This window comes from Orcinus orca, chromosome 19 (assembly GCF_937001465.1).
Source record: "Orcinus orca chromosome 19, mOrcOrc1.1, whole genome shotgun sequence".
Taxonomy (NCBI): domain Eukaryota; kingdom Metazoa; phylum Chordata; class Mammalia; order Artiodactyla; family Delphinidae; genus Orcinus; species Orcinus orca.
This window is the reverse complement of record NC_064577.1, coordinates 36,659,617-36,681,206: the sequence shown is the minus strand read 5'-3', so window position 1 is coordinate 36,681,206 and position 21,590 is coordinate 36,659,617. Positions and strand designations below refer to the sequence as shown.

The 21,590-nt window shown below is 35.6% G+C and overlaps 1 protein-coding gene across 9 annotated transcripts in view; it reads left to right on the top strand.

Moving 5' to 3' along the window:
• Window positions 1-21,590, top strand: part of TANC2 (tetratricopeptide repeat, ankyrin repeat and coiled-coil containing 2) — a 357,408-nt gene that overhangs the window by 111,707 nt on the left and 224,111 nt on the right. For 6 of the 9 annotated variants that reach the window (XM_049701636.1, XM_033438920.2, XM_049701635.1 and 3 more), the window contains one exon: window positions 3,545-3,727. In XM_049701636.1, the coding sequence (XP_049557593.1) occupies window positions 3,545-3,727 (183 nt within the window). The remainder of the gene's footprint in view (window positions 1-3,544; window positions 3,728-21,590) is intronic. The other 3 variants (XM_004275661.3, XM_049701638.1, XM_049701640.1) reach the window with 1 other exon arrangement.

Genomic DNA, 21,590 nt, shown 5'->3' with positions numbered 1-21,590 from the left:
TACTATGATTTTGACCTTATTTTTTAGATTCCACATATAAGTGAGATTACATAGAGATTATTTCTTTCTGTGTCTGGTGGCTTATTTCACTTAGCATAATGTCCTCCAGGTTCATCCCTGTTGTTGCAAGTGGAAGGAGTTCCTTCTTTTTTAAGGCTGAGTAATATTCCTCAGAGAGAGAGGGAGGGAGGGAGGGGGAGAGAGAGAGAGAGAGAGTGTGTGTGTGTTTGTAAAATCACATTTTCTTCATCCATCCATCCATTGACAGACACTGAAATTGTTTCTATATTGTGGCTACTTTGAATAATGCTGCAGTGAACATGGGAGTGCAAGTATCTCTTTGAAATAGTAATTTTATTTCCTTTTGATATATACTCAGAAGTAGGTTTGCTGGTTCATATGGTAGTTCTAGTTTTAATTTTTTGAGGAATCTCCATACTGTTTTTTGTAATGGTTGTACCAATTTACATTCCCACCAACAGTGTATAGGGGTTCCTTTTTCTCTGCATCGTTGCCAATACTTACTATCTTTTGACTTTTTGGTAATAGCTGTCCTAACAGGTGTGAGGTAGTATCTCATTGTGATTTTGATTTTTGTGATTGATGATTGTTGATGTTGAGTACAATCTCATGTGCCTGTTGGCCATTTGTATGTCTTCTTTGGAAAATATTTATTCAGGTCCTTTGCCCATTTTTAAAAAAAAATTATTTATTTATTTATAATTATTTTTTTGGCTGTGTTGGGTCTTCGTTGCTGTGCGTGGGCTTTCTCTAGTTGTGGTGAGTGGGGGCTACTCTTTGTAGTGGGGCGTGGGCTTCTCCTTGCAGTGGCTTCTCTTGTTGAGGAGCATGGGCTCTAGGCACGCAGGCTTCAGTAGTTCTGGCTCACGGGCTCTAGAGTGCAGGCTCAGTAGTTGTGGCGCATGGGCTTTGCTGCTCCGCGGCATGTGGGATCTTCCTGGACCAGGGCTCGAACCCATGTCCCCTGCGTTGGCAGGCAGATTCTTAACCACTGCACCACCAGGGAAATCCTGCCCATTTTTTAATTAGGTTTTTTGTTTGTTTGTTTTATTTTGCTATTGAGTATGAGTTCTTTACATATTTTTAGTATTAACCCCTTATCAGATACATGGTTTGCAAACATTTTCTCCCATTCGGTAGGTTACCTTTTCATTTTGTTGATGGTTTCCTTTGCTGTGCAGAAACTTTTAAGTTTGATATAGTCTCACTTGCTTTACTTTTGTTTTTGTTGCTTGTGCTTTTGATGTCAAATCCAAAAAAATCATTTTCAAGATGAATTTCATGGACTTTTCCCCCTGTGTTTTCTTCTAAGAGCTTTATGGTTTCAGGTCTTAGGTTTAAGTTTTAACCCATTTTCAGTTGATTTTTGTGTATGGTGTAGGATAAGGATCCAGTTTCATTCTTTTGCATGTGGATATTCAGTTTTTCCAATGCTAGTTATTGAAGAGACTATCCTTTCCCCATTGTATATTCTTGGTGCCTTTGTCAAAGATTAGTTGACCGTATATGCATGGGTTTATTTCTAGGTTCTCTATTCTGTTCCATTGATCTATGTGTCTGTTTTTGTGCTAGTACCAAATTGTCTTCCTACTGTTTTGTAATATAACTTGAAATTAGAAGTGTGTTATGCCACCAGTTTTGTTCTTCTTGCTCAAGATTACTTGATTACGTTAGCTATTCAGAGTCTGTTGTGGATCCATGCAAATTTTAGAGTTGCTTTTTCTATTTCTGTGAAAAAATGCCATTGGAATTTTGATAGGGATTACATTGGATCTGTAGATTACTTTGGGTAGTATGGACATTTTAACAATATTAATTCTTACAGCCCATGAATACAGGATATCTTTCCATATATTTGTGTCTTCAGTTTCTTCATCAGTGTCTTATAGTTCTCAATGTACAGATCTTTCACCTCCTTGGTTAAATTCATTCCTAAGCATTTTAATCTTTTTGGTGTTAAGCATACTAGTTTAAATTCTGTGTCTTATTGTTCCATAGTCTGTATTCCCTCTAAGACTTTATTTTGCATGATCTTTCTGATTTGCTTTTTTCATGTTCTCTCTTTGTTATTGTTAGTTAAGGACCAGATATTGTATATGAAAAATTGTGGAAGTATTTTGAGATCTGTGATGATGTTATCTTCTTCTAAGAAGATTTATGTTTGTTTTTGGCAGGGACTAGCAATCCAAGATTGCCTTAATTAAATTTTGTGGTAGACATTTGGAGCTGAGCTTCAGTCCTGTAAAGGCCAGTCTAGTTTTTTTCTTGTTGTTTTTTTTAAAATTAATTAATTAATTTATTTTTGGCTGCGTTGGGACTTTCTTGCCGCATGTGGGCTTTCTCTAGTTGCAGAGAGCAAGGGCTACTCTTTGTTGTGGTGTGCAGGCTTCTCATTGCGGTGGCTTCTCTTGTTGAGGAGCATAGGCTCTAGGGTGTGTAGGCTTCAGTAGTTGTGGCATGCAGGCTCCATAGTTGTGGCATGTGGGCTCTAGAGCACAGACTCAGTAGTTGTGGCACATGGGCTTAGTTGCTCCGTGGCATCTGGGATCTTCCCGGACCAGGGCTCGAACCCATGTTCCCTGCATTGACAGGCAGATTCTTAACCACTCGCCACCAGGGAATTCCCTAGTTTTGGTTTATACACACTCCTAGAATGTAGCCCTTTGGGGTTCCAAACAAAAGTGTTGGAGTTACACCAGCTCCCCCTTCGCAACTTGGTTCTCCAGCCATTCCAGTACTTGTCTTCCCAGCTCTGTAAAACTGTCAATGGCTTCTTAGCCTTTCAGATGCCACAAGGTAAAAAGTGACCCCAAATACCAGGTCTCAGTCTTCTTGTAATTCTTCATCATGCTATTAACTCTCCAGTGCCTTCAGGAAGATTTTTAAAATGTATATAGTTGTAGTTTTCTTAGGGAAAGGTTGGTCTGAAGTATATAATCTGCCATTGCCGGAAGTAGAAGTCAACAGTACGTAAGCGGAAGTAAACAGCATATCATTTACTCTTTTTTTAAATGTTTGAACAGATTCAAAAATCACCATATAATGTTAGTCTTACCCATTTATATTTTCAGGTACATTCTTGGAGAAAGAGAATAAGAAATAGGGTTACAGTGATCCTACTAGGAATTGCACAGATTGGATTGTCAAGCAGGGGAATATCTTCTTTCATGTTTGTCTTCTCAGGGACAATTGAAGACCATTGCTGTAATCGTAACACTTGTTGCATTGTACTGTAATTACTTTTTATATGACTACGTTGTTCATGAGACAGTGAGCCCCTTACGAGGAGGAATCCTGTCTTATTCATGTTCAGTTTCCTAGTGCTGGACCTGAAGTTAAGTACCCAGTTACGTAGAAATGAATCTGTGTGTTGGGAATTCCTTATTTTCTTTTCACAGTGAAAGATCAATATCAGTGTACACTGTGCTGAGTCATCCAAAAAGATAAATTTTAATAGAGAAGAATTTTAGTAGAAGAATATTTTCTCACCAGCTCTTTTCTCCCATTCTCTTCTATGTAACAGGTGGCATCTCCACAGAAAGCGACTGTGCTTTTGAGCCAGACTACGCCGTCCCACCACTTCCAGTGAGTGAAGGTATGCAGCACATTCGGATTATGGAGGGCATGTCTCGCTCTCTTCCATCCTCCCCCTTACTCACACATCAGTCTATCAGTGTTCGGCTCCAACCTGTGAAGAAGTTAACTGGTAAGGACTTTACCTAAATTTAGTATATTTAACAGGAAACCTAACAGTGTGGCACTCTAGGTCATATCAGATATGTTTATGTGCAGCTCTAGGTTTTTCCTCTTTGGCCTTACTAATGTCACAGACTCTTGGAAAGTGGAGCTCCTACTGATTTTAGTTTAGGGAATTAGAATAGTGCTCCATTTGACAGATTGTTGTATTTATTTCCTAAATGATCCATCTGCTGTAGACATATTTTTCTAGGCTTTCAGGAAATTTTCACCTTTGCCAGAATATACTGTTGTTCTGATTGCATTTATCAGCTTGTTCGTGTCAGATTACCAAATGGAGATATTGTAATTTTAGAATAAGAAACGCTTCATAGTTTAGCAAAGGTACATCAGTTTGAAATCCTGATGTGTATATTTCATACCTGTTTTTAAAAGCTGATCTAGATAGTTACCTCTCCATGGTACAGTACTCCAACTTGTTAGGATATTTACTATAATTCATAAGTTGTGGATTAACTTTAATATGATCTCACAGTATGTATTGTGCAGTCAGGTCTAGTTGTTAGGTATGAAACTGTGTCTTGATTAAATGAACTTTTATCCCTTAAAGCTTTTTCAGGGAAGAAATGTTAATATATTAAATGATACTTATGTGCGAAAATATGTACACCTGGATCACTTTGTCAGGTTTCTTTTAACATTATTAGTTTATATCAACATCAGTAAGTTGACTGGTGTTGAATGGAATATGAGTGTATGGAGGCAAGAAATGAAGTCATTCCCAAAGCCTATATTGACTTCCTCCTATGTGTCTGGCATTGAGTTAGACAGTAGTGTTGATTATCGAATGACAATTCAAAAGAAAATAAGATGATAGAGGGGGAAATGAGATTTTTCACTCTTCCATCTATTTTGAATGGAACTTTTACAATGTTTATAATTTTCATTAAAATAATAGTATTTCTTTATTCTGTAGTTCCACAGAGCATAACGTATGCTTCTTTACAACCTGCACAAAGCATAAGTTATGCCTCTTATATTTTTTATTGTTTTTTTAGGCATCTTCAAATGACTGAGTCAAAGTCTACTTTGATTCTTGGGTCATTAGGTAAAAATCAGTAAAGTAGCTTAATAACATTTTACTAAAATACTTATTCCTTCTGTTATCTAAAAACAGGGTAAGTTTTATGTGATTGGGCTTGAATAAAAATTTCAATGCTTTGAAATCCCTGCTTTTTTTTTTACAGTTTAAGGTATTATTGATTACTGAAAATACAAATAATCAAATCTGATGGCTGTCAAGTGATGTGCTTCATTTTACTACACATATTGGAAGAAATAGTAAGAAAAATTCAGTTTCCTTATAGAAGTTAGCTGAATTGCCTGAGGTTTTAGAGATAGCACTTTCCTACTCCATTAGCCTATCTCAATTTGAACTTTAACTTAAATAGACAACCTTTAGATGACCTAAAAGATAAATACATATACTAACAAAGTCAACAACATGCCTGATATCACAGAGATAGTACAGGGAAGCAGTAATAGGAAGTACACTTGGTTAATTACAGGTATGAACTATTCAGTTTTAATTTTACAGTGCTCGAAGTATAAGCATCCTCTCAAATAATTTTATTTACTGAAGAGGTTGTCAGAGGCCTAAGAATTTGAAGTTTGAGAATGCATTTTTAAATATCTGAATGAAAGAAATCTCTCTCCTGAAAGAGGATGCCATGAAAATTTTTCTGTGGCCAATTTTCTGCCAAGTGAATTAGATGATAAGAATTTTCTGGTTTAACCTGGAATTAAATTACTTTGAAATTTAAATTAAAAATATTATTTAGGGGCTTCCCTGCTGGCACAGTTGTTGAGAGTCCGCCTGCCGATGCAGGGGACACGGGTTCGTGCCCCGGTCCAGGAAGATCCCACATGCCGCGGAGCGGCTAGGCCTGTGAGCCATGGCCACTGAGTCTGCACGTCCGGAGCCTGTGCTCCACAACAGGAGAGGCCACAACAGTGAGAGGCCCGCGTACCTCAAGAAAAAGAAAAAAAATTATTTAGTAGATTATTCATCAGTTATCTTTCCTTTCCTAATTATATTTTGCTATAAATAAGTAAAAAGAACTTTGTATGGGAAAAGATTAACTGACCATAAGGAAATGTCCTTCAGAGAATGGTTCTTAACAAAATACATTAATATGGCCATTAGGGCTACACTAACTAATTTATGCATTTCCATTCATTTAAACTTCCGACTACCTTATCTTTCTTGTATTCGTATTACAACCAAACCGAATAAGTAGGGCCAGAATAGTTATTTTCTTCTGTTTTCTTTCTGACTTTCTAATATTTAGTCTCCTGTCTCTGCTATGGTCAGGGTAGTTTGCTCATTATTCTTCTGTGCTTTTCACTTAATCACTAAACAAATATTTGTTTAGGACCTACTATATGCCAGGCACTGCTCTAGATACAGTAAATAGAGTTGAATCTCCTGCCTTCAAGGTATTTATATTCCATTTGGGAGGGAGACTGATAATAAACATATAACCAATAAATAAATAATTTTAGGTAGTAACTAGTACTGTGAAGGTGATAAAGTAGGAAAAGGGATAGAGAAAGACTGGGGTAGAGGTAGGTTCTTTCTATGAAGTGATCAGGGAGAGTCAGAGAAGGAGATATTTGAACTGAGGTCTGAATAACAAAAAGAAGCCAACCATGGGAAGATCTGGGATCAGAGCCTTCCAGGCAGGGGTAACAGCGAGAACAAAAGTCCTAAAGCAGAAAGCAGCGTTGGCATGTTCAAGGATTAGAAAGAAGGCAGGTGTGTTGTCAGCAAAATAAGTCAGAGGGGAGGGGAGTATGAAATAATTGAAGAGGTAGGCAGAAGCCAGAGTTTTTAGAATCATGGTAAGGAATCTACTCTGTGGGATTTTAAGCAGAGCTGGAATGGGATATAATATGATCTGATTTAGCTTTTAATCAGATCTTGGTGACAAATGTGCTCAGAGTAGAGAGTATGGGGGTCTGGAGTATCCCATTAACCTTGGGTGTGTTTTCCTGATCTTTAATAGATCTTTAACTTCTAACAAGTTAGTAGAGGTTGAAAAGACAATTAATCTTTTTTTTTTGTTTCATCTCGTAAAACATAATGGAGCAACTTTTCCTATTATTATATAACCTTTGTACTCTCAACGTATTTGTTTTATACACAGAGGTGTATATGAAGATCCATTTCCAAATACTTTGACTTCTCTTTAGTCTCGAGGGAGTGAGAATGGGGAAAGGTTTGCTCAAGAATAAAGACATGTAATTTGAAGCTGGAAAACTAATTTTATATATATATATATATATATATATATATAAATATGTATATTTAGAATATATATAGCTCTATCCTGTACAAAAACAAGTTACTGTAAAAGTGATCAAGAGAAAAACAGGCTCTATGGTCATACTGCTTGAGTTTGTATCCCAGCTCTGAGAAAGTCACTTTACTACCTGCTTCTGTTTCTGCATCTGCAAAATGGGGTTAACAATACCTCCTACCTCATGGATAGTCAGGTCTATAACCCATTGATGGTTATCACATTGCTTAATACTTGATTAAAACTGTGTTTGGCAAATAATAAATGCTCAGAATGTGTTCGCTGTTATTGTTAACAAAATTGTTAAATTTGGTGAGAAGTTTTTAAAAATTTCTTTTAGCATTAGACACCAATTTAGAACTTTAAAACTTTGCACGTTTTAAAAATTACACTTTTTAATGAGTAATAGTAATAATGATAATTCTCATTTGAGTGCCTGTTGTGTTGACATACACATGTCAACTCACGTATTCTTCACATGTATCTCAATTTTACACATGAATAAATTAAATCTTAGAGAGGTAAAATGTCTTGCTCAAAATGATACAACTAGGAAACGGTCAGAGCCAAGGTTAATACCTGGGCCTTTAAACCCTAAATGTGTCTCATTTTACCAATGAAAAAATTGAGGTTTAGAGAACTTAACCAACTCACCCAAGGCATCTGGTATATCGCTTAAGACTTTTTTGTTAAAAAAAGTAACATAGCCAAATGGTTTAAGCCAATATAGGGAAACTAGAAGACCTAGAGGTTAGTCAAGCCTCAAGGTTCACTTGCTCAGTGGATGTTGCTCTGCACTGGGGGAGGCGTGGAAGAGAGTGTGCAGAGACACACCGTTGGCCCCAGTAACTGTGGTCATGGGATTGCCCCGTTCTCTGGATTCTTACTCAGTGACCTTTTCCAGATGCTTTTGTTCATAATATCATAAAGCCCCTCAGCATACTTCTTAAAATATAGATAATTGTGAGTGCCAGTAGTTCACTCATTCAACACTTAATGAATTTACACTGTCTGCCTACTATGTACACTGTAGGTTTAGTAAAAGCTAAATTTTGAGTATTCATACTGTTAGTAGGGCTGTAAATTGGTACACCCTTTTTTTATTAAAGTTTTAAAAAATTTATTTATTTATTTATGGCTGCGTTGGGTTGCTGTGCACGGGCTTTCTCCAGTTGTGCCAAGCAGGAGCTACGCTTTGTTGCAGTGCGCGGGCTTCTCATTGTGGTGGCTTCTCTTGTTGTGGAGCACAGGCTCTAGGCATGTGGGCTTCAGTAGTTGTGATGTGCGGGCTTCAGTAGTTGTGGCTTGCAGGCTCTAGAGCGCAGGCTCAGTAGTTGTGGCCATGGGCTTAGTTGCTCCACGGCATGTGGGATCTTTCCGGACCAGGGATCAAACCCGTGTCCCCTGCATTGGCAGGTGGATTCTTAACCACTGCGCTACCAGGGAAGTTCCAGTACACCCTTTTTGTAGAACAGTTTGAAATATGTATCAAAATTGTAATGCACATAATCTTTGACACAATAGTTTTATTGCTAAGATTGTATTTTATAAATAAATTTGAACAAATTTGAAATGTATATGTGTGTATGTGTATGTATATATAATATTGTTTATGTAGTAAAAATGAAAATCTAAATATCAATAATAGTAATCCACTTGTGTTTTAAAATGATATGCAAACATACACACATCACAGGTTTGTTCATTTGATGGTGGAGTGGAGATACGATAGCTCTAACTCAAAAGCAGGAGGAGAATGACATGAATTTCGTTGTATATCCTTCTATCATGTTTGTATTTTTATGTGTAAAACCCAATGTATCTCATGAGGCAATATAACGAGATGGACCCTGAGTGCCCTTTTCTAATTGTGTCAACTTGTGCAAAGTTGCTTCGTCTCTGTACTTCAGTTTTCTTGTTTCTAAAATAAGGATAGTAATAGTATTTACCTCATAGGACTATAAGAGAATTGGATGAGTTGGTTTGTGTAAAAGCTCATAAAACAGCATCTGGCGTAGAATAAGTAGTCCAATAAATGTTAGCAATGGTCATTATTATAGTTTTAAAATAGATTTGGGTGACTTTGTGTCAGCTGTCAAATATGAATTCTGAGCCTTTGGAAGATGACCTTCAAGTACTTTATTTAATAGCCTTAAGTAAGTCCCTCTCCTGTTCTGAGGAGTAACCTTAAAATACTGATATCAAAAGGATTAGTATCTGGGAATACTAATTAGTGTTAGCCTCTGGGAAAAGATTTTTTGGCCTGATTTTTAAAGTATTTGCTACCAATAGATTGTAATGACCAAGTGGCAATCCAATTTAGATGGTAAATAAGTTACAATAACCAGTCTGATCATGCTACAGCCTAGTTATTTTAGATGCTAGCTAAGGCCAAAATATTATTTTAAAATACATTATTAATAAAATGGAATCATTGACTTCTTTCTGAGACATCCTGGGAAAATTGCTTACAGCTATTTTGACATTAAAAAGAACCTATACATAGTTAGTCTACATAGTGTGATATATTATAGTGTACTTATGATATGTTCTTCACATAAGAATAATTATCTTGCAATTGTTAGAAACACTGGAATTCAAGGTGTACTTTAGTAAATTTTATTAGAAAAAATACAGGGTTGCTATGAAGATTAAATAAGATTTCTTAAACATACAACCTAGCATGTAATAAACATTGATAAATGTTACTTTTTAAAATTTAATTAATTTTTTATACAGCAGTTTCTTATTATTTATGATAAATGTTAGTTTTCATTTTATATCTTGGATAAAGTGGAAATATAGTCTTGAGAAAATTATTGAAAAGCCAGTTTGGAAATATAAAGAGCCTAGAGATCATGTTAGTCTTCGCAGTTTGATTTATCTTAGTGTACTCATGCTACTGTAGGATAAGAGTAAATACAGCTAGGGATTTATAACCAAGGAGGAAGATGGCAAGGGTGGCAGTGGATAGAAAATTACTAAGTGGAGACATCAAGGGTAGGGGAAGGGTTTGCTGAAGGCAAACCAGGGAATTAGATAAAGTGTGTGGGGTTCTTGCTGAACTGACTTTGCAGGATTCCTGATACAACTGGTCTAAGCTGGGTGTAAGATAGGCTACAAGGATGTACTGTACAACATGGGGAATAGAGCCAATATTTTGTAATAACTGTAAGTGGAGTGTAACTTTTAAAAATTGTGTAGATAGGTAGGTAGGTAGGTAGGTAGGTAGGTAGATAGATAGATAGACAGATAGATAGGGGGCTCAGAGCAGCCTAACTAAATTTTAGTTAAGGAGAGAGTCTTTGTCATTATGTATATTTTGAACACCTAAATGGCAACATACATTATCAAATAAAGAGTTCTTTATTTGATGTTTGCATGTGCTGAATTTGCAACATAATTAAATCTGCTCTTTTTAGATTTTTATAGGAACTCAAGAGTTTGTATAGAGCAAATAATTTTCTCTTCTACTATTTTTTTTATATTTAAATGGAAGTCACTCATACAGAGTAAAAGCATTATTTATACCATTGTGGTATTTATAGTGGGATTATTTAAGGCAACTGTAGTGTTGCTGTGTATATTCCACTGAAATACAGTAGTTCTGTCTTCCTACCTCTATTCAACCACTGCTGGGTAAAGGTTGAAAAAAAATGCCAAAATGTCCCTTAACGGAGAAAGGGCCAAAGTCCTCTGGTGAGGATCAACAGTGCCCAGGAACCTCTGGAGTCGAATACTCACATTTTAGGGTCTGAGTTGACTTAGCCAAGTATATGCAAGATTGTAAGAAACCATGGCAGTATTTTTCAACAGAACTCTTATCAGTACCTACCTATGAGAAGTTGTTCTTTATAAACTTGTGCTCAGTTTCCCATTTCCTTATGTCTCTCTAAATGGTCATTACCTCCTACAATGTATTCTTTTTTATTTGTAGACTAATATTTTCTAGAAGAAAATAGTGTCTTTCTAGGAAAACTATAGCATATAGTACAAATGAGGGTAATTCCCAACAAGATGTTTTTATAATTTTCCTGTGAAACTGTTATTTTTAGTCTTCATCTGTGTTTTAAAAAAAAAAGTTCCTGAGAGGTGTTCTTTTCTTTGATGTAGAATTTAACTGGTAAGCAAATGAGCTGATCCCCTACTTTCTTTTTCTATCTTAGTAGTTGTTTGGTTAGGATCTCAGTTGTAGAAAACTGAGTTGCCTTGGCTAGTCTAAACAAAGACATTTAGTGAAGTGTTATGATAGCTTTCAGAATCTCCAGGAAGACCTGACTGCAGCCAGAAACTCCACCACCCTACAATCCTAAAGGAACAACACAACTACCTCTATCACAGTTGCCCTGGAGGAACCAGATGTACCCTCACCTTAGTGTTTATCATATGCTAATTGATTTCTTTTTTTCCAGTGTGCAGATATATATGGTGTATGTATGTTCAAGTGCTTTTATTAGAAAACAAGAAATACCGAAAGTAAATTTACTATTAATTTAACTCAAGGAGATAGAAGAATAAGTAAACATAAAAGAAGTAATCAAAAAATTAAAAGCAAAAATGAGTAAAACTAAAAAACAAAATAAAAATTCTTGATCAGTGAAGCCACAAACAAGTTCACTGAAAAGATTAAGGGAGTGGAACAATCTTTGACAGGTATGATCTTCCACCAAAGAGGAAAAGAGGAGAGAGAAAAGATAACATATGCGATACATAGAACAAGGAATGAAATAGCTGCTGATAATAATGTTCTTTATTGTAACAGAATATAGTATACGGGCTTATAGCAGAACAACCTAAAAACTAGATAAATGGAAGAAAACAAACTGTAAAATTGACTCAAGTAAACTTAAAAATATGACTAGCCCAGTAACCATAGAAATCAAAGAACCCTAAGACTCAGCAGGTCCAGATGATTTTACAGGCAAGTTTTATTAAACTTTTAGGTGATAATAATAGTTATAGTAATAATAGATAATGTATATTGAGCTGTTTCTCTGTTCCAGACGGTATGAAATGCTTTACGTAGTGAGCAGATTTAATTTTCATGGCAATCTAAGTGGATAGTCAGTGGCTTCTATGTGAAAAATTTCAGTGATGGCAAGCTTTCTACTTTGTACTTAGCCTATTTTGTTGAATAGTTTTAACCATCAATTTTCTCTTTACACATATGCAAATGTCCTCTATTGTTCCCACCTGCTAGTTCTAGTTCTTTTTATTTATGACATAAATGAACCTCCTCTTCCACATGGCAGTCCTTTATATCCCGGAAAGCCATTTTCATATCTGCTTTCTCTAGCTTAAGAGACTTCATTAAGACCTGTCCAGTATCAAGATGGTCCTAGGTCTATGTTATTTCCTTTATCTTCTAGTCTAGTAACTATATCAAAATGAACACGAGATTATTTCGGAATTACTTTTCTTTGTGACCCTTTATTGACTCTTAGTGAGCATTTTACCTTTTATGAAGGTTTTTTATAAACTATTTAAAATGCATATTTTCCCACTTTCTAGTCCTGTAGCCCTCCTAATTTCTTACGTGGGTTTACAGAGAATGCTATTAGTAGTTTCATGTTCCTGTCTTCATGTTCTTTTAGAACTCAAGTGTAAATTGTGTGGGCCTGGATTTCAAGTATATGTTTTTAAACTCATAACTTGGACTTCAGTGACTTTTTAACAATGTTTATTCTACGCTTTTTAGTTTAAATGTAATTAATGGAAAAGACTAAAGCAAAAAAAGGGAGTAATTGTTCTATGTCTCTTGCTTGGAGGCAGGTTGTTGTTAACCTTGGCAAATTTTGGAGGCAGTTATACTTGTTATGCAAGGTTCAAGCCCTTACTCTGCCACTAAATAGCTGTATGACCTTGGTCAAGCCACTTAAGTCCTCTGAGCATGTTTTCTAATCTGTATTATAATATTATTATTATCATTGTTCAAGGCTACTTAGTAAGATACAATCTGGTAACAATCACTAAGAGGAGGTCTAAACAGACCCTAAACATTAGTGTGATCAGCAGTATGTAACTGGTTGTGTGAACAGGAAAAGGGTGAAACCTGTTAATCCAAGGGAATCTTGGGACAGACAGCAGGCACAGTTCCAGGGGGGACAAGTGGTTAATATTAAGGAAAATGTTTAACAATGAGAACCCATCATAAAGCAATGTTTTGTTGTCAGCAGATCTTTATGGAAGAATGATACTGATATATCTATAATGTGGCAGAGTTAAGGCTCAGAACTCTAGGCCCAAAAGAACCAATAGTGCCATACTGGTCAAGAGCCCAGCCTTTCCAGTTGGACAGAGAACCAGGTTAAAATTCTACACTCATTCATTTGTAAGCTCTATGTCTGGACAGATGAATACTTTTTGAGCTTCTCTTTCCCCTTTAATATGTATAGTAGGAAAAGTAATACCTTAGGGCTGAGAGGAATACAGAAATGTTTGTATAGAGTTTCTCTATGTTCCTAGCATTTACTGTGTCAAACATTTAAGTATGATTTGACAGTTACTACCATGAAGCTCTGTTACATTCAGTACTACACCCTGGATGTAATTCTCAATATTTGAAAGAGCCTAAAAGAAAATATACATTTACTTGTCATAAAATTATACAGGCTAGCTTATTTTGTTTTGGATGAAATTATATCACCTTTCTGTGATCAACTTATATTTATTTGAAACTCCATTTAATAGTTTATTATATCTCTGTTTAAATTAATAAATAAAATTTTTGACAGGTAAAACCTTTTAAAATTTAAGTCTATATGGGAGGAAATAATAAAAGGAATCCTAACAGGTGAAAAAGTTGGCAATTACTTGGTTGATAATCTCTGATAACCTTTTGAGCTAGTGTGTGATGTTTCTAAGAGTTGAATATCACTTTTAAAGATGGCAGTGAAGTTTATAGAAAAAAAATTCTTCATTGTCGATTCTTCCTTTGTGATTTCCCCAGAAAACTCACCATGATTTTCTGGCACAGTTCCTAGGAAGTCTATTTTTAAAGTTAATTGTCCCTGTTTTCCCTACTTATCTACCCACTTGCTATGGAATATGAGCAGTTCAAAAAGTGTCAGATACTGAATGTAGGTACTAAATAACGTTGATCATCAGTAATACTCTTCAGTCACAAAGCATCATAAAAGGCAAATAAGTAAATATCCATGATTCAAAGGAAATCCTCTTAGTGACTCTCCAAACAGGAAGTAAATTATAGTATGGGATTATTTAAAGCTTAGCATAGAATATATATTCACATTATCACAGTGCTTATTATAATGCTAAACCATGTTTTTTTTTCTCATTATAGAAAATTATGTGCCCTAAATGATGTATTCAGCTTGTAAGAGTAATAAATACACGGCATGACAGAATACTCCCTCTTTGATGAACATTTTAAACACCAGAGGGCAGAGTGTTCCAAAGGACATTTTCTATTATCCCATTATTCATTCTTTCATGTCATTGGCTGCATTTTAAAAAAGTAAGAAATATGGCCATTTGAGAATCACCTATGTATCTGAGTGATCTGTTTTGTTTAGACAACATAATGAGCAGTGTTCTGATACATGCTAGAGTTGGTTAATCCACATGTTCCCTCCTTTTCTAGTTAAAGTCTATATTTCTGGCTTCTGAAAGTGACTTTTTTTAAGTCATATGTACATCTGTATCATTTAGTGAGTTTCATAAATTGAAGATTTATTTAGTGAATTAAGTAAAGTGAGAGAAAGGTGATCAATATGTATGTCTTGTAGTTCAGTATGCCCTTTTATGTTCTACTTATCCATAAAAACATTCTGAAAGAGCCACCTGCCAGCTAATGATCTTTTTCAAATATTGGGATTGTAATGTACAGATAGCATCACACACATTTGAGGAAATTTTATTCAGGGCTTAGGTAATAAAGTCAACATATCAAGTAAAAACTCTATATAATAAAAATTATCCTCTGAAATCCCTTAAGAGGATAATTCATAGCATTCATTAAACAGAAATACTGCTTTTCAATATGTCCAACCCTGCCAGTTTTTTTTTTTTTTTTTTTTTTATTGTATGATTCCATTTATATGAAATATCTAGAATAGGCAAATTCATAGGGACAGAAAGTAGGCTGGAAGTTACCAGGGGTTGGGAAGAGGGGGGAAGGGAAATTACTGCTCAACGTTTCTGTTTGGGGTGATGAAAAATTTTGGAAATGGATAGTGGTGATGGTTGTACAACATCGTGAATATAATTAGTGCCACTGAACTATATACTTAAAATGATTTAAATGGCAAATTTCGTGTTATATATATTTTACCACATTAAAAAAAATAGTAAAAAAAATGTATGAGAGACCAAAAGATTTGAGGGACTTCAAAAGAAGGCTGGAATAAGATCAAAAAGCTGGATACAAAACTGGTTAGTTTTTTTTTTTTTTTTTTTTTTTTTACCTGCCAGTTTTTTAAACTCATTTATTGACCACCAGATGAATAGTTGGCTCATGTATAGAGGCTACATTATATGATTTTTAAGAATATATTTCTTTCTCTTCTCTGTTAGTCATCACTCTTCTCTTGGAAGTTGAAGTCCTGATCTGGAACAGTAGCCATTCCTGGGAAAGGAAGAAACCAAAATTAGAAATTTGGCCAAAGCTTGAATTGCTATAATAAGTAGGATGGATACTTTCTTACTTCTGTGCCAATAGAGATTTCATATATTCACCTCTTCATAAGTATTACCCTGCCTTTAAGCACTATAGAGTTTAACACTGATAATTACTCCTTAGAGAAAGCTTATAAAGGGAGAAGATTGGAAAAAGAATAAAAAGAATATAAAACTCTGCATAAGGTTTAGAATGACTTACCTAAATTAATCGTAAGGGAGTTAAAAATTAGTAGTCAGGGGAATAGCTTAGTCTCTTAAATCTCTTTCTACCCTTACCTTAAGTGAAATCCAATTTTTAAAGAAACAAAAACACCTATGTACTTTGTCTTTTAAAGTATCTTAACCATATCCTCATCTCAGTCAGCTCCTACAGAGCATAAGCAACAATAAAATGAAAGCCAGTGGAAAAATGATTTGTTGTCCAAGTTTGCATTTTTTCCAGAATTATTCTGGAATCCATCTAATGCATGGATCAGCTCAACTTGATTTGGGGGAGGAGGGAACTTGCCCTCTTTTTCCTGAAGTATTGAGTTATTGGTATTCTTAAAGACACAAAGAGAATTTCCCTGAAAAATAACCATTGGGGCAAGAAAATATTTGATTTAAAAAAAAAAAAACACTAGGTAGATTAGACTATCAGGGAAACAGAACAGAGTTGTGCTGTCCATAGAATTTTCAAACCTAACGGAAATGCTCATTTTTAGCTTTGCCTTACAGTTTTCTAGTTAGGTGAGAGAAAAAGTAATTGAAGATCATTTGAAACAAGTTTCTTACTTTGCATGATCTTTAGTATTACCATTCTATAGAAATTGCTTATACTTCTGTATCTCCAAGTTATCATTTTCTAAAGATGTTTATAAGTCATGTTGGGGTAGTAAAATTACTTTTGCATGATTATCTTAAATACTTCTTTAACACTAGTCCACAGAATCTCTGTTTACTATAATTCTAAAATGAAGTGTTTCCTTGCAACAAATACGTGCAATATGTTGACACCAAATATTCAGTCAAACATAAAACTAGCTGAAAAAATATTTACTCTTTTAGGCTATTTTCCATGTCTACTGAGTTCTATTGAAATCCATTTTTCCTTTTCATCTTTCCTATTTTGCTTAATTAGGTATTTTTAAATAAGATGACATAGATTTTTAGAATTTCAAGCCTTTGCATTACATTATTTTATTTTATTTCCACAGTAGCTTTAGGAAGAAAGTAGAAAATATGTTATTATCCATACTTTACTCATGAAGAATTTGAGGGTTGGAGTTAAGTGACTTACCCAGGGTTATGTCTAGTAAGCAACTGAGCCATTATCACACCTACAATCAAAAGTCTAGCCAAGTGCATGTCCTTCCTACTACATTGCAGTCCTTTTAATTCACGTTTTACTGAGGTTATCATCATTTAGGGAGAGTTATGCAACATAAATCTATGACTAACAAATATATAATTATACCAGAATTATTATTACAGTGGTAATGCTGCCCACATAAGAGAACAATATAGGGCTTCCCTGATGGCGCAGTGGTTGAGAGTCCGCCTGTCGATGCAGGGGACACGGGTTCGTGCCCCGGTCCGGGAAGATCCCACATGCCGGAGAGCGGCTAGGCCTGTGAGCCATGGCTGCTGAGCCTGTGCGTCTGGAGCCTGTGCTCCTCAACGGGAGAGGCCACAACAGTGAGAGGCCTGCGTACCAAAAAAAAAAAAAAAAAAGAACAATATAATAAAAAAATTACCTTTTTTGCTTTACTTTGTTTCTGAACATTTCATTAAATATGTGGTGATGGGAAAGAAACCCACACTGATTGATATAGAACAATTCCATATAGAATTGCCCTATCTAAATAGATGAATATTTCCAGTGACCCATGCTTCAGAAGCCTAGTGAAAGATTTTTTTCTCAAGTCAGTTCAGAACCATGTCTACAGTACTGCAGAGAGAGTGCCGTTACCACTGCTAGATCCATGAATTGACACTTTCCCTAGCTCCCCCTTCTCCCATGGTTCTTTTTTGAAGCTATTCTGCTGTCCACTGAAAGAGAAGGGACTCTTCTGGATTCCAGGGAGGTGAGGAGAAGCTATGACAAGAGAAAAGTTCTCCAGGCCCTGAAGGGAAAGTTCATCAGAAGCATGGAGTGGGCTAGTAACCCTTTCTCACCAGTGACCGACACGAAGAATTTCCTTGATCACACGTGAAGACTGTGATCGTTTTCAGGGCAGTTAGTGTCTTTTGTACCTTTCTGCATCTGTAAGGAATATAGGAGGTAGTGTACCTCTCTTTGAAATTGAAACCATTGCTACTATGTTAGTCAACTGATGGTTCTGCAGTTTTGGTCTATCTGATGATCCATCTGATGAATGAAAGGCATTTAATCAAGTTTTTAACATCTCTATTTAAAAATAAATTTTCTGCTGTCTCACATTTTAGACAGTTCCTTATTTCTCAGTGTCTAATTTTACCATTTAACCCAATAAACTGTGATGATATTACAGGCACATATTAGCTTGCTAAAGTATTATTAATCTTTTTGGAAACCTCAATATTGCAATTTTTTGTGTCTTATTTAGTTCCTTTTTTTTTTTTTTTGATTTAGGAATTCAGAAGAGCAAAATCTTAGGAGAAATCAGTAAGAAAGGAGTTAATAGCTTTAAGGCATGAGGAGCTTACAGCTTTTTAATATAAATCGTTCCCAGAATCCATGTCACAGCTCCTTATATGGTGCTGCTTTTTTCCCTTTGGTTGCTATGACAACAGCAGCACTGCACCATTCATCAGCTCTGGACCTGGGCTGCACTGCTAGCCTTCCGTATTACTCCTGAATGTTAAGAACATCCGTGAATCATTCACTATGTTAATGCTGCGCCATTAGAAACCTAAGAACCAGTTCTTCCAGCATTTTGCTGTAACAGAAGGGTAAACTAAACTGCGCCACAGAGGAAAATTGTACAAATATTCCTTTTTTCCTAAGGGAATCTTACAATCTATATTTGCTGCAGTATTCTGAAAGGATAAGCTCATGTCAAGCAGTCTAATGAAAAGAACTCGTCTGTGTAATCTTTCTTGAAATCATTAACTGTTCAAAACAAATACCACATTGCGTCTCTGGATATAGAAAGCAGCAGGTGATGTTGTTAGGGGTTCTAAGGTCCTTTGGGAGCATCACTTGTGCTTTGGGACCATAATCAGCATCTGCTATGAGAAGTATCACCTGTAACACACAGTAAGTTCTGAGCAGTGTGAATTGCTGGCTGGGGAAGATTAAAGTGTGGATCGTTACTGACGTGTCAGCTCTGATAACAGCACGACCGGTGAATAAAAAGAAGCCTTTCAGGTTTTCAGGAGAAAAGACCATATAGTGTTGAGTAATGAGGAAGAAAAACTAAAGCCTGTGAGTATGAGTAGAGTATTTGTGTATTAGATGGATTTCTGAGCTATGAGGCCTGCTTTGAGTTTTGTAGAGAAGCAAACGCCACCTAAGAGAATTTTACACTTAGTTTTCAGGGAAGCCATTAAGAAATGTCATTAGGTACATTTATTTAATTTTTAATTGTGTTCGTTTACTTGTGTGTGTGTCTATATGAATCTTTTAAAGTGATGTATTTTTAAAAATAATATTTCATTGTAAAGAATGCTGTTTAACTCAATGTTTTAATGAAATGTGAAGGTCAGGTTGCTTTTTTTGTTAGATTGTGATTCCAGAATAGATTTCTACTTCCTATTGCAATATCCTTATAAGTAAAATACATTAAAAAAAATAACAGTATGGAAAACTAGAATTTTGTAAGCACATTTCCTTAGTACATCAAATCTTTCTTATTAACTGGAGTGCTTGCAGATGGATGTTCTTGCATAGTTTAAGGACTTTTTTTTAACTTAACATTATTTGCTAGTTGTGTTAATTTATATTACCTGTTTTCCCAAGTGAGAAAGGTGAATTAGAGATTTACCATTCTTACTTGTGTTTTTAGACCATTTGGTAATTATCAATTTGAGAGAAATTGAATTTATAGATTACATTTTCTCAAAAGACTCTGTCCATTTTCTGGCTTCTAATGATTTTTTCTTTTTAGTTCTTCAGCTAACCATGGTAACTTAGAAATGTACTAAAAGTAGGAACTTGATTTTTCAAAATTAGAATATTTAGACTGATCTTCAGCCACCTCACAAAAGAAAAAGGCATTTCATCTGCACTTATTCTTGTAGTTATTCACCTTCTTAAATTGTTCTTCTTAAATACATGTTGTTCAGAGTAGATAGACTTCAGGGACATAACTGGGTTCCTTTAATTTAGATTAAATTACTGTCAGTTTACTTGTAAATTGATAGTGTTTGCCATTACTGTATTTTGATTTGTATTCCTTCCGTTTTTGAGATTTTTGCCTATAGAGCTAAACATAAGACTTTGCGCAATGTTTAAGAAACCTTTAAATAGGGAGAATTAATATATTAAAGGATAATGAAAGTACTAATCACTTATACTTACTGTCATTTCTGTCATTAGTAGTAATAGTTTACTTTTATTTGAAAGCCTATAATTAATAGATTAAATAAATCGATTCACATTTTAACCATTGCCATGCAAGAAAATATGAATTTAAAAATTTATGTATATTTAATAACTGTGTACATTGTAAGTTAACACTCCTTTTTGACTAGTCTATCCTCATAAGTATTCAAAGGATTTTGTATTCCATTATCTCTGAAACTATAATTCTTATTAATAGTAACAAAGACTGATTTGGATTTTTATTTTGTCTGCGTTGGGTCTTCGTTGCAGGGGCTACTCTTCGTTGCGGTGCGCGGACTTCTCATTGGTGGCTTCTCTTGTTGTGGAGCACGGGCTCTAGGTGCACAGGCTTCAGTAGTTGCAGCACGTGAGTTCAGTAGTTGTGGCTCTAGGGCTCTAGAGCGCAGGCTTAGTGGTTGTGGCGCACGAGTTTAGTTGCTCCACGGCATGTGGGATCTTCCCAGACCAGGGATTGAACCCGTTTCCCCTACATTGGCAGGTGGATTCTTAACCACTGCACTGCCAGGAAGTCCCTGATTTGGATATTTTAAATAAGGACAGTATTTTTAATATCAGATTTATTCATTTTAAAGTAATTTTTCTTGGCACATCCTGTGATTTTTTTTTTTTTAATGTTTGGGTCCTTGCCTAACGTATGTATTCCTAAAAGGTTGTATATAAGTATATTTGTTTGTAAATTGTCTAATTTAAAATCCACTAGTGAAGCTTCCTGTTTTGACAGATTCTGCCGTTAAGTTGATTTGGTGAATCTATGTCATATCCTAGGTTTTATTAAAGAGCCATCCAGTTTATTTCAGTATCTAGGGATTCAAGTTGCAGATTTAACTGGCAGCATTCTGTGAAGAAATTAAACCTCATGCTTCGGACTAAAGTTTAACCTCTCAATTTCAAATTAGTTTGACATCTTCAGGTTTACTTTCTGAAATCCTTCAGTGTCTTTACAATATTTTTCATATAACAGATAACTGGGTAAAATCTTACTTGAAAGTAGGCATTGCTTTCATTTGGGGGGAAATGTGCTAGTGAGTAAATAATATATAAAATTTATAAATATAAAAGGCTTAGGGGGCTTCCCTGGTGGCGCGGTGGTTGAGAGTCTGCCTGCCGATGCAGGGGACACGGGTTCGTGCCCCAGTCCGGGAAGATCCCACATGCCGCGGAGCGGCTAGGCCCGTGAGCCATGGCCGCTGAGCCTGCGCGTCCAGAGCCTGTGCTCCGCAACGGGAGAGGCCACAACAGTGAGAGGCCCGCGTACCGCAAAAAAAAAAAAGGCTTAGGTTTCTTCCCTAGTTTCCATTAACTAAAACTTAAATTTGTCATCCTAATACCACTTCTGAATATCT